This window comes from Oreochromis niloticus, linkage group LG3, assembly GCF_001858045.2.
Source record: "Oreochromis niloticus isolate F11D_XX linkage group LG3, O_niloticus_UMD_NMBU, whole genome shotgun sequence".
NCBI lineage: Eukaryota > Metazoa > Chordata > Actinopteri > Cichliformes > Cichlidae > Oreochromis > Oreochromis niloticus.
Genome location: NC_031967.2, coordinates 37,270,318 through 37,282,604, shown reverse-complemented (window position 1 = coordinate 37,282,604; position 12,287 = coordinate 37,270,318). Strand labels below are relative to the sequence as shown.

General features: G+C 39.1%; 1 protein-coding gene across 1 annotated transcript; it reads right to left on the bottom strand.

Annotated features, from left to right (window-relative positions):
- Positions 1-502: 502 nt before the first annotated feature.
- LOC102081571 (flocculation protein FLO11) lies at positions 503-11,495 on the bottom strand. The gene is made up of 11 exons (XM_025905533.1): positions 11,480-11,495; positions 9,750-10,024; positions 9,476-9,663; positions 9,141-9,281; positions 8,842-8,980; positions 8,463-8,643; positions 7,780-7,921; positions 7,159-7,302; positions 6,545-6,597; positions 6,204-6,449; positions 503-1,430 (listed from the first exon to the last, which is right to left on the bottom strand). The coding sequence occupies exons 2-11, from the start codon at positions 9,867-9,869 to the stop codon at positions 1,312-1,314; spliced, it is 1,473 nt and encodes a 490-aa protein (XP_025761318.1). The 5' UTR covers positions 9,870-10,024; positions 11,480-11,495; the 3' UTR covers positions 503-1,311.
- Positions 11,496-12,287: the final 792 nt, after the last annotated feature.

Genomic DNA, 12,287 nt, shown 5'->3' with positions numbered 1-12,287 from the left:
ACTGTAACAACCACAAACATGTTTAATGAATCATATTTCATAACTTTAAATGCAAATATAAATTGTCAATTTTAAAATCATATGCACAAGTTTTGCAAAGAATAAAGTTATTTGCAGCCATTTACCTTTTACGCTTTTTTAAAATAACCATTTCAAACTATTTACAGAACAATCAGCTGTTCTGCATTCAATAAGATGCCCCACAAATTATTTGTGCCACTCCAAATATTTCTGTCCACTATAAAGGAGAACATCACAGCCTGATACCTGGAGACAACAGTCACCTCATTGTTCTGACACACAACACAAAACTATCCACAACACTACACACTAACTACACAAGACAACACATTAACTACACACTCCAAACACACTAAAAGTCACAAATCTCTCACGTCTCAAAACTCGCTCTCTCTCTTTCTCTCTCACCGTCACTCCTAAAACTTCCCCCTCTTCCTAAACAACCAAATGTCATGTTGCCATATCATTTTTTGATTGGTTGACATGGTGCATTTTTCCACCAACACGAAAGGACTGATTTTTGTTTTGGTTTTTTTGGTCATAAGCAGAGAGTGCTTACTGTCGTTAGACAGTAAATGTGACAAAACTATTGAGGAAAAAACACGCGTATATATTGTTTATCATGACTCTGGTTTTACGTGGCCTATCGACACAATTTAAAAACTGGCACCTTGTTGCTTTGTCATCTTGAAGTGGCCATGTGATTGGCTTACCACAACTACTTTAATTTTCCTCAGCCAAACAGCAGCACTCATGGAATTGTTGTCCCCCTTAGCTCTCAGGTGCCAAAAAGTGATCGTGATTGCCTTCCTTGGGAGTGCGTGCAGCTGCTTAAAGCTGTAGCGCCATGATTACTTTCGTAGACAGCTACTTCCGTGCGTTAAGCTGAACGCAGCTTCAACCGTCTGTTGAAAAATACTAATGTGACCGCACAGCATTTTCTTGTTAGTAACGGTAATGGCGTTGTAACGATAGGAATAGTAATTAGTTAGATTACTCGTTACTGAAAAAAGTAATGCCGTCACTTGTAACGCCGTTATTCCCGTCACTGTGGATAATCAATCAGTGTATCTAGACTAAGGATACTCAGTGCAAAGTAACATTTAATCTTCACAATCTAACAAAAGTACAAATTAATTCATTTCAGATTATAACACTGGAGAGTCAGACTAATGTGTTGCTTTTAAAGGCTGCTCTTGAGAAGTGAACGTAATTATTAAAAATGTGTGTTAAAGAACAGTGAAGACAAAACTTCATTCAACAGCTGAAAGGAAAAAGCTCTCGATGCTGTCAAATGTTTATGTTGTGCCAGCACAGGGTGTTACAGTTGCACCAATCTGTGGTTTGCTGTTTATGAGTCGGATGACCATCTGTTGGGGCAGCCCTTTGGATATCAGCACATTTTTTACCTAAAGAAAGGGGAAAAAAACAAGAGAGAGATATGTTCATTTTCCCTTTTTTTTTTTTTTTTAAAGATGTGAGACTTCTTTAGAAAGAAGCAGCATGTCAGGTTTTGTGTGGAGGCGAGGAAGAAGGAACCCAAACGCAGGACTCGCAGGTAGGTGAAGACTGGTGAAGGTTTATTATAAGGAATGGATGAACAGAGGGTGAACTGACACTGACTGGCTGGATAACTGAATGGCTGACTGAATTGAGGGAACACACGGAAAGGACAACATCACACGAACATCAATGACATGACAGAGAAGTGGTAAAACTGAGGAACTTAAATACACAGACTGGATGATGACGATAATTGGACACAGGCGAATACACAGCTGAACATAATGAAACAGGAAATGGCAGGAGTGATGAAAACAGAACATGAACTGAAAACGCTAGGTCAATGACCCAGGAATCCTGACACAGCACAGGTTTTACAAAACTGTGCTCACAGAAAATTGTTTTTATGTTGAAGTATGTACTTGTGTGGTTGTGCATGTCTATCATGTGTGAACACTGTGAAGAAAATCAGGATGTTGATAGTATGGCCCCATACAGTCATTACTCAAAGTGGGATCTTGTAGACACTGCTCAACCAAACGAATCCTCTGTCCAAAGAAAACTCTGATTCTTACAAATTGTGTTAGCAATCTTATATGCAATAGTTTCACAGCTGAGTTTGGTTGTGTATTTTTTACTTGTGTCCTAGCTCTTTATGGAAATTATTACTGTCGTTGTCCTGAGTCTGGTGACTCAGTGTTCTGTGTTTCTTTATTATGATCTTGTTTATTCTGATTGTGTTTTCCATTAAGATTTGCCGTTTGTTAAGTTTCTGTTCTGTGCCTGCCCTGGTCCCACTTTTCTGTGTTTCCTCTGTCTGTCCATGATGTTATTATGTCTCGTCTGGAGCTCTGTGTCTGTCGTGTACTTCCTGTTTTACTTTGTAGGTCTGTGCCTTATGTCAGTGCGTTCAACTTTGTGCTCTCCCTGTCTCGTCAGTGTAATCAGCGTCAGCCGTGTCTCCTCTTAGCTCGCTTCACCTTTTGTATTTAGTGTCTGCATCTTCCCCTGCTCGTTGTCCCGTCATACCCTCACCATCACTGTGTGTTCTGTTTCCCAGCCTTTGCCTGTTTAGTTTGTTCTGTATTCTCAGTTTAGCTAGTTTTTTGTTCAGTTGCTTTCCAGCAATAAAGCTGAGTATTATGAGTTATGTAAGCCTCCGTAAGTCCAGCATTTTGGGTCCTCTCTGCCTGCCTGCACACAGCCATGATGATTACAGTGAGCTACTCCACACACTCACACTGTCTATAATGGGATGTGTGTGTTGCAAAACATCAATTTGTGAAATTTCTTCCCTCCTACATATTCCATGATTAACTGTAAGTGGTATCATTACAGAGTTCAGGCGTTTAAGAATCACAGCAACTCAGTCACAAAGTGGCAGACCACATGAAATCACAGAGCAGGTTTGCTAGATTCTAAAGGCACATAGTGGGTAAAGGTCTCTGGCATTAACATCAGCGATGTGCACATGGAGCTTCATGTCATGAAGTTGTCATGCAATGTTCCCTCTAAGCTGTGTGCGTGCGCAATTGCGCACTGCTGGCACGGTCTCTGCGCAGAAAAAATCTGTGTTGCGCACAAAAAAAAACTAACCTAAATTGAAATTAAAGTAAATATGTTAACAATCCTGTTTTGCAGTGTTAGTCAGTAAGTGACTGGCTGCTCCAGTATGGGATTAGAACGATGCCACCTTATCCCATAGTCCAGCCACTGAAGCAATTCACATTCGTATATACGCAGCTAATCAACGTGGTTGACAGGCTATGACAGTGTCCTTATGTGCTGACACCGGTGTTTTAGCTAGCAAAGCGGCGTGGCTGATGTGCAGTGAAGCCACATTAATGACAACGTGTACAACCATTGGAGATGTGAGCAGGACTGACAGAACAATTGACGGAAAAAGTGTGGACTTTATACCAGTTTTTAAATTGTGTTGATAGGCCACGTAAAACCAGAGTTATGATAAAAATATATGCAATGTTTGGTTTTCTTCCTGAATACTATCGTTGTTTATATTTACTGCGGGAAGAAACGGTAAAAACGGCGTTTTATAAGGAAAAGGCTCGAAAGCGCTCTCCGTCTGTGAGCAAAAACAAAACCAAAACTTCTACAGTCACTTGGATGAGTGAACAGGACAGGGAGGAACGCTTTGTGCAAGGAGTGAAGGAGGCCATCTCTGAATCCAGAAAGGGGCCTAAGGGTACATCTTAAATGCTGTATAATGCCCCAACTCTCTGTGAATGGTACTCATGGCCATTGAATCAGTGGTTGTTGATAAGGGCTCACAGCAATTATTTATCCTGTGGCATATTATTGATCAAGAAACTGACCTCACACCACACTGTCAATTCATTGGGCTGGTTTCAGTCAATGGTGTGTTTATAAGATTGGGGAAACTGCAGTCAGCTGAAGGAGTCACTTGGATGAGTGACAAAACGTAACCATTTACTTACCTGTGTAAGGAATGTATCTCTATCAATTTTAGACAAGCCCACCAACGAGGTCATCTTCAATTTGAGAACTGTAACATCTAGAAACACAAAGACACTTTAGAATCCATTAGAAATCACTGAACTCTATTCAGTGCTGAGCTACAATTACAGCAAGTAGTTGCATTCATCAAAGTTTCCAAGTGACATCAACTCTGTTGATAATCTTTTAATTCAGGCCAAATAAATTTTTTGTGTTTTGGTACACAATGACCACTGTGACTTTTGATTTTGATTGTGTAAAACTTGTGTCCACCATGACACATTAAACACAAATGGCCTGATAACTACAGATCAGTCAGTGTATTTTTGCTAAATGTTTTGTTTAGAAATTAGGTACACACTTTAAAGACTTGTGTCAGCAAAATTTGTTTTGTGTTTGGTGTTGAACGAGCCCTGTGTTTATCCACGAAGGCTTAGTTTGCTTTACTTAATAATGTACTTACTTCCTGCTGGCATTTTGATTGTGATTGTATATTTCTTACTTTGCTGATCTTGAGATTAGTCAGTAGATCACACTGTTGAGGCTACGTCCACACGTACCCGGGTATTTTTGAAAACAGATTTTTCTATGCGTTTGCCCCTTTTGTCCACACGTAAACAGCATTTTCAGTCACTGAAAACGGAGATTTTTAAAAATGCCTGCCAGGGTGGATTTTTTCGAAATCTCAGTTTTTGCATTTACCTGTGGACAAGGAAAATGTGCCATCGAGGCTTCTAGACTTCTGATTGGCCAACATTTCTACACAGTTAGTAATATATCGCCACCTGCTCCTTTGGCATGTTCCTAGCTGCGTTTTCCTTAATTTTTGCGTTTACGTGTAGACGGAATTATTTTTTGAAACGAAAACGGAAAATCTCCGTTTTCCAAAATACCCGTGTACGTGTGGACGTAGCCTGATTGTAGATTCAATTCAATTCAATTCAATTTTATTTATATAGCGCCAAATCACAACAAAAGTCGCCTCAAGGCGCTTTATATTGTACAGTAGATAGCACAATAGATAAAACCCCTGTGTTTTGTGACCTGCTGAAAATCACCTGTAATTAGTGCATGCCTTTATTTTGGACGTTTGATTTTGTATGCAGTTAGTCAATTCACTCAGCATACTTTAAAACCAAGTATTTTGCAACTTGTGAATTGAGAGTATTATGTATAGAATAGAATAGAATAGAATGCCTTTATTGTCACTATACAGTTGTACAATGAGATACAGAGCATCTCCTACTCAGTGCAAACATGCTGGGGGGGGGTACAATTCTGCAGCGCTATATACATATGGGCAGTATTAACATAGGGAAAAAGATATATATATATATATATACATAAAATGTACAAATATACAAGCCGGTTTAAAAAAAAAAAAAAAGTAATATGTAATAAATAGTGTTGTGTATATACAGTTGGGTTATTGCACATAGAATTGGTATTGCACAGTGGTGGTCCATAGAGGAAGTGGGAAGAAAAAAAAAAAGGGGGGGGGGGGGCTGTGTTATCGGCGCATGTGTGAGTTCAGGGTGGTTATGGCTGTGAAATAAAGTGTGAAAATAGTGTGAAATAGTGTGGAATAAAGTGATATAAAACTGATATGATCACATTTGGGGTGTTCGTGGCTCAAGAGTTGGCAGTTCATCTTGTAATCGGAAGGTTGCCGGTTCGAGTCCTGGCTTGGACAGTCTCGGTCGTTGTGTCCTTGGGCAAGACACTTCACCTACTGCCTACTGGTGATGGCCAGAGGGGCCGATGGTGTGCTATGGCAGCGTCGCAGCTGTGGCTACAACTGTAGCTTACCTCCACCAGTGTGTGAATGTGAGAGTGACTGAATAGTGGAATTGTAAAAAGCGCTTTGAGGGTCTCAAAAAGTGCTACATAAATGCAATCCATTATTATTATGAAATTTTATGGTTGTGATGTGACCAGCAATTAATAGACATGAACTAAAGTGAGAGTAATATATCCTGCACTAAGACAAAGTAACTAAGTAAACATCACCTCATTTCATTCATACTCACTAGATGGTTCACTGGGTGTAGTTGATGTAGGTGTAGTAATTGGAGTACTGGTGGTAGTTGTTGTAGTTGGAGTAGTTGTAGTACTGGTAGTAGTTGGAGTAGTTGTAGTACTGGTACTAGTAGTTGTAGTTGGAGTAGTTGGAGTACTGGTAGTAGTTGGAGTATTTGTAGTACTTGTAGTAGTTGTTGTAGTTGGAGTAGTTGTAGTACTGGTAGTAGTTGTTGTAGGTGTAGTAGTTGGTGTACTGGTGGTAGTTGTTGCAGGTACAGTAGTTGGTGTACTGGTGGTAGTTGTTGCAGGTACAGTAGTTGGTGTACTGGTGGTAGTTGTTGCAGGTACAGTAGTTGGTGTACTGGTGGTAGTTGTTGCAGGTACAGTAGTTGGTGTACTGGTGGTAGTTGTTGTGGTTATTATTGGTCCTATGAACAGTCAGAATTAGAGGTTTTAGCTCAGTTACACTGATCCAGTAAATTAGATTTAAAATGTGGCTGAAATGGTGACGGACGCTACTCACCGTTTGCAACAGTCACAGTGACACATCGAAGCTCTGACTGATACTTGGTCCCACTGCAAAAATAAGTGCAAGTTTCTTTTTCAAGTATACCTGTATACCTGTTCCACACTCCTTAAGGGATTCTTGATGATGATGGTTAGATCACAAGACAAAATTCACACAGACACACCGCACTCAAAAAGAAAAGTTAACAATAAATGGAAATCTGATGGTTTGGTAAAAACTGCTCTTGAGAAGTGAATGTAATTATTTCAGTAAAAAAGACTGTGTAAAAGATCACTGAAGCCAAAATGTTTTCAAGGTAAATGTGATAATTTTGATCAAAACACAACAAATATGACAAAAAAATGACTTAAAGCCTGTTTAGAAAATAACGTGATTGAGAGATGCCAAGGCAAATCATGATAAAGTTTAATGTTTCATTATATAGCCCTTCAATCACATGACAACTTCAAGTCACTTAACCATGGACACTTTGTATTTTAATTTAGCATGTTTTCAAAACATGGAAGGTTCCTGGTTTATATGTTGCCTTCTGACAACAACTGTAATCTCAAAAGATAAAAAATATTATAACTTTCTACAGAGTCATTTATATGAAACATGAGACTGACTTGAAAACTGCCTGGACAACAAAACAGATGGGGAGGCTTTGTCCATCTTCACTTTCAGATGGTGTCCATCTCAGGATGAACTGTCCTGGTCCTGATGTACTGCTGGTTAAATTGTACGGCCCGCTGTAGAGCAGCTCAGAGACCCTTCAACAAACACAAAAATCCAAAATTTGTAAATTTTCTTTTCCCAAAATCTCCACGTCTGCAAAAGGAGCATATTTCTTTTGTTTCTTTTATCTAGCCATGTTTTTTTCTCAAACCAACCAAAGATGGGAATGTTTCTTGTTGGTAACTTTCAATGTTTATTGTTGTTTTACCTAATCTTTTTGTATTTATGTCCTTAAATCTGTATGGTTTTGGCTGTGTTTCATTTACTGTGTCGTCTCAATTGACACCTGACTGTAATCTTGTACATCAGCACTGGAGTTTTTTTATTACTAAAGATCCAGTCAGATATGTAACTTAATAACCTGAAACATATTTTAGATTTGCACATCACTCATTTATATTAGATTCATGACTTGTAGGAATATATTTCATATCTACCCAGAGGCTGCCCTGAATTAAATATTTTAACGTTTCAGACAAAGTCTTTTTTTCTTTTTTTTCTTTTTTACTTACGTGGAGTAAAGTGCCTCTGCAGTGATGTTAATTTCCAGAGTCTGACTGACATTGTTGTAGAGCTGAGCTCTGTTGGCTGGTGTTGGAGGAAGAAACTTGGGCAGAAAGAGTCCTTCTGTGCAGGATGGTACTGCAGGATCAACTGGAAGAATAGAGAAATGTTAAGGTGATTCTCACAGGATGCAAAGATGATCCAAGGTAAATTTTGTCATAGTCCTGAGTCTGATGACTTTGTGTTTTGTTTATTTATATTATTTTATGTTCTTGTTTATTCTGGTTATGTCTTTCATTAAGATTTGCTATTTGTTTGGTTTCTGTTCTGTGCCTGCCCTGGTGCCACTTCTCTGTGTTCCCTCATACGACACTGTGTGTTCTGTTAGCCAACTTGCCTGCCTGTTAGTTTTGCTTTCCGAGATTAGTTAGTTTTCTGTTCTGTCTGCAATCTCACAATAATGCCGTGTGTTTTGAGTTCACTTCGCCTCCTCGAGTTCAGCTCTCAGGTCCACTATTCCTGCTTACCTTCAACAGCCATGACAAATATCTGCTGGACAGATTAATATTTGTTGGTCCAGAGAATCAGTCCTGATGACACTGCTGGTCAAACACCTCAGTACGTGAGGCCTTCATCGTCAGCAGCAGCTCTTTAGTGCTTTCATTGTAAGATAATGAAACTTTATTGGTACCTTTCAAAGCAAACTGAATCGGTATTTTGCTGATGGCATCGTTGGTAGTTATTGTTGTTTGTGTCCCGTTGGTTTGAGTCAGAGTGATGGTCTGTCTGGGGAAGTCCTCCATCACCAGTTGTACTACATACGAACCTTCATTACTGCTGCTGGTGGGGCTGAATGACAGAGTACAAGAGGACTGCAAGAGGACGAAAATGGGCTTGAAGTCAAAATAACTAAAATGTTTTCTGTTGCAGAAAAAACAACTTTTTGGACAAACTTTCACTTTTGCAAAATAAATTGATCTGAACTGTAACTCAATTAAAACCATTTAATCACTTTCTGTGCAAAATGTCTGCCTGTCTCATCTGACATGAGAGTAACAATCATTGCTCACCGATGAGAGGCTGAGGACAGACGGGGGAGTGCAGGGGTTACACTCTGAGAGTGAGGAGTTTCCATATCTGCATTTAACTTCGTCTCCATCAGGGTCAAACATCAACAGGCTGAAATCTCTCTGACAGTTTGAAGGAACTCTGAGAGAGAAACAAAGATTGTAGCTTTATTTGCTGTATTCATTTCAATGTAAAGAGCAGGTGATAAATACTTAAAATTAACTTTATTATGAAAGGGATGAATGTAAAATATGAAATATATAAGAATACAAACATAGACCCACACATAAAGTGGGCTTACCTCACAGCTGGTAGGATGGTGGTCTGAGGTGATGTGTTGGTTTTGCTGATGTCAGACCGGTTCCTCAGTTCCACCCGAGTCACAGCTCTCCATGAGACAATGTTATTTTTGGCATAATCTATCCAGTTACCACCATCCAACCTTGAAAGAAAATTCAGTTTTCAAAGTCTGAACATAACATGTTTTAGTAAATTATTAGTTCACCACGAGTGACCCATCAAAAAGACTATGTTTAGTGGAGCTGCTGATGTTTTGGGGAACTTGTTTTTGTCACCCATGACTCACAATTTAAAAATGTTGTTACAAATGACCTTTTCCTGTTGTTGTACACTCACCAAAGCTCAAATGGAACGTCACTGGAAACCTGTCGAGTCATGATTCCCTCTCTCTGACACCAGTCTCCACTGCTCTCCTGTTTTACCACATATAGTGTGTGGGTTTCAGTCCCACAGTCACCACTGAGGCAACTCCATGTGTTATCAGATGTGCAGTCGTGGAAGTTCAACTTATACCGAAGGGTCACCTGTAGAGTTACAGCCACAAAGTGTTTACCTAACATTTTCAAGTTTTCAAGTCCCTAAATTATTTTAAGAAAGAAAATGTACGTACTGTGACAGATCCATCTGCAAAAGTGTCCTTTGGGTAGTAGGTCATGACTGTGCCTAGAAAATGTGAAGCCTGACTGCCACAAACCATCAGCAGCACCAACGATGTCACAGAGAGAGACATGATGAATGTGTGTCTCTCCACAAAGGCAGAAATCACTGAGAACACGAACACCTGTACTTCCAAAGACAGCCTCTCTTTCACTCTCTGTCCTTTTGTCTTTTGTTTTTTTTTTTCCCCACATAGAAGTTGATTCAGTTTGTAAACCAGAAAATTACCTGGAATGAGGAAACATCCATTAGAAGATTACAATTACAGATGGTGGTGGGTACTGAATGCAGTTGTCTAAACCATCTTTCAGAAACACAAATTGACTACTTTTAAAAATATATTCTAAATAAAGTTTCTTTGAATTCTTCAAAACCTTTTTAGTAATGTTTGTCATATTTTGTTTTATCTTTTATTTGCAATAGTTTGTTAGTTTATTGGGCAAAAGTGATTTCTGTACACAACAGATCACAGAGCTGAGAACATCTCTGTTCTCTCTTAAGGAAATAATATATTCCCACATGCATCCACACTTAATACATAGGATGTTGTCCCGTTTTCCAAACTGCTGGTAAATAATTTCATTAGAGTAGTTTATTTTATGTGGTGTTGGCCAGAGGGGCTGATGGCTCGATATGGCAGGTTCGCTTCTGTCAGTCTGCCCCAGGGCAGCTGTGGCTACAACTGTAGCTTGCCTCCACCAGTGTATGTGAATGTGAGAGTGAATGAATAGTGGAATTGTAAAGCGCTCTGAGGGTCTCGAAAAGTGCTATATAAATTTAATCCATTATTATTATTATTATTATGTGCAAACAGTGAAGAGAAACATGCTGAAGAGATTCAAATTAGTTTGAAATTAATTGTATTGACTGCATCCGCTTAAATATATGAAGTCTGTGGTTAGTACTCTTGCTGCAACATATTGCGTCCCATAAAGGCTTTTCAGAGTCCTTACACTGCATAAATGAAAGAAGAGAGTCCCAGAGACCTCTCTCTGTAAAAAAAAGAAAAAGAAAAAAAGACTCCAATATTCATCACAGTACTTCAGTTCATGCTAATATCTTTGAGAGTATGTGTTGAGATGCATTTCTCAGGTTTTTAAGACAAAATACAAGAAGTAATGGTGGAATAATAGTAGTGTCTTAACTTAGAAGTAGAAACTTGACGGGCGGGTTTTAATGTTGTAAGACATGCCTGCTGGTTAACTCAGCTGGCTTCATAAATAGTTGCATATGGTCTGCATAACAAAAAGAAACTTAATTTAAACATAAAACTATAAAAAGGTTAATGTTTGTCAAAAGCTGGCATAAATGGTTGATTCACAAATATCAGGGGTCATCAACCTTTAACACCAAAGGAGCCGTTTGGAGCCAGTTTCCACAGAAAAGAAAACAGTGGGAGCCACAAATACTTTTTGACATCTAAAAGGAAGATAACACTGTTCTTGCTTTTTACCTTTATGCTTTGTATAAACACCTAAAGTGTGTTGCTTAGGAAATCCATGAAGTGCTACAGAGAAAATTTAATTTTATTTATGTAATGAACACATTTTGAACTCTTAAAGAATATAACAAAAAGGAAAGACGCGTAGTTGAAGGTCTCCTTTAAATGAATTAAAAAGCTGAACTTAAATTATTCATATACCAAACAAAAAAAACTGTAGTGAGTCGTCATCCTTATATCACCTTTGGGATTTCGCAGCCTGTAGTGGAGCCTTGACCTGAATTTGAAAAATAATTGGAAAAAATCACTCAACTGCTAAAAAAAAACGAAAAATAAATATTTGCAAAATATCTGAATAAATATTTATTTTACGTGGTTAATGTGTGTGGCAGGGCGTGGTCTGCAGTGCCACTGCAGGGGAGGCGGACGCACCTGAGCGGCATCCGCAATTAAGCCTCACCGGTTTAAAGTCTGTGGCTGTGTCCCAATTCAGGGTATGCACGCTTGAAGTACGCATTTCAAGTGCGATTACGTCACCGCCACGCGACGACGGCTGTCCCAATTCAAAGTGCACTTCAAATGCATACTCCAAATGCGCCGTCGATTTCCCCAAATATCAAGCGTGGTCCGGTGCACGCTTCGTGGCCCCATATATCCCACAATCCATAGCGCGGCGGTGGGTGTGGATAATTTTGCCGCAAAATACGGCAGAAGGGAGCGGCCGAAGAGTGAACTGTCAAAAGTAAGTACTGAATATTATGTCACTTATTTATGTGCGAATGTTTAAGAACATTAAAACATGACTGTTGGCCAAATGTCGGCAAAGTTATGTGACATTAGTGATGTTTGTACTTTCAGCGGTAACTTGGTTTTAAAGCCTCTACTTCTAAATATATATATATATATAGTTGACCTTAATCTTACAGAGAATGTGATGATTTTATGGATAATTAAAGTCAGTCATATATCCACAAACACAACAAGCTGAAAGTCAGTGATGCTGCTCGGTTTGCAGTCCTGAATATGACGGCACAAGCAGGATTCACTGCA

Bases quoted from the DNA above. Each gene is read 5' to 3' on its own strand.
- LOC102081571 (XM_025905533.1), bottom strand. From the start codon at position 9,869: ATGTCTCTCTCTGTGACATCGTTGGTGCTGCTGATGGTTTGTGGCAGT. The intron at 9,282-9,475 runs GTGAGTGTACAA...TTTTCTTTCAAG, and splicing joins GACGTTCCATTTGAGCTTTG to GTTGGATGGTGGTAACTGGA. The intron at 8,981-9,140 runs GTAAGCCCACTT...TTTCTCTCTCAG, and splicing joins ACCATCCTACCAGCTGTGAG to AGTTCCTTCAAACTGTCAGA.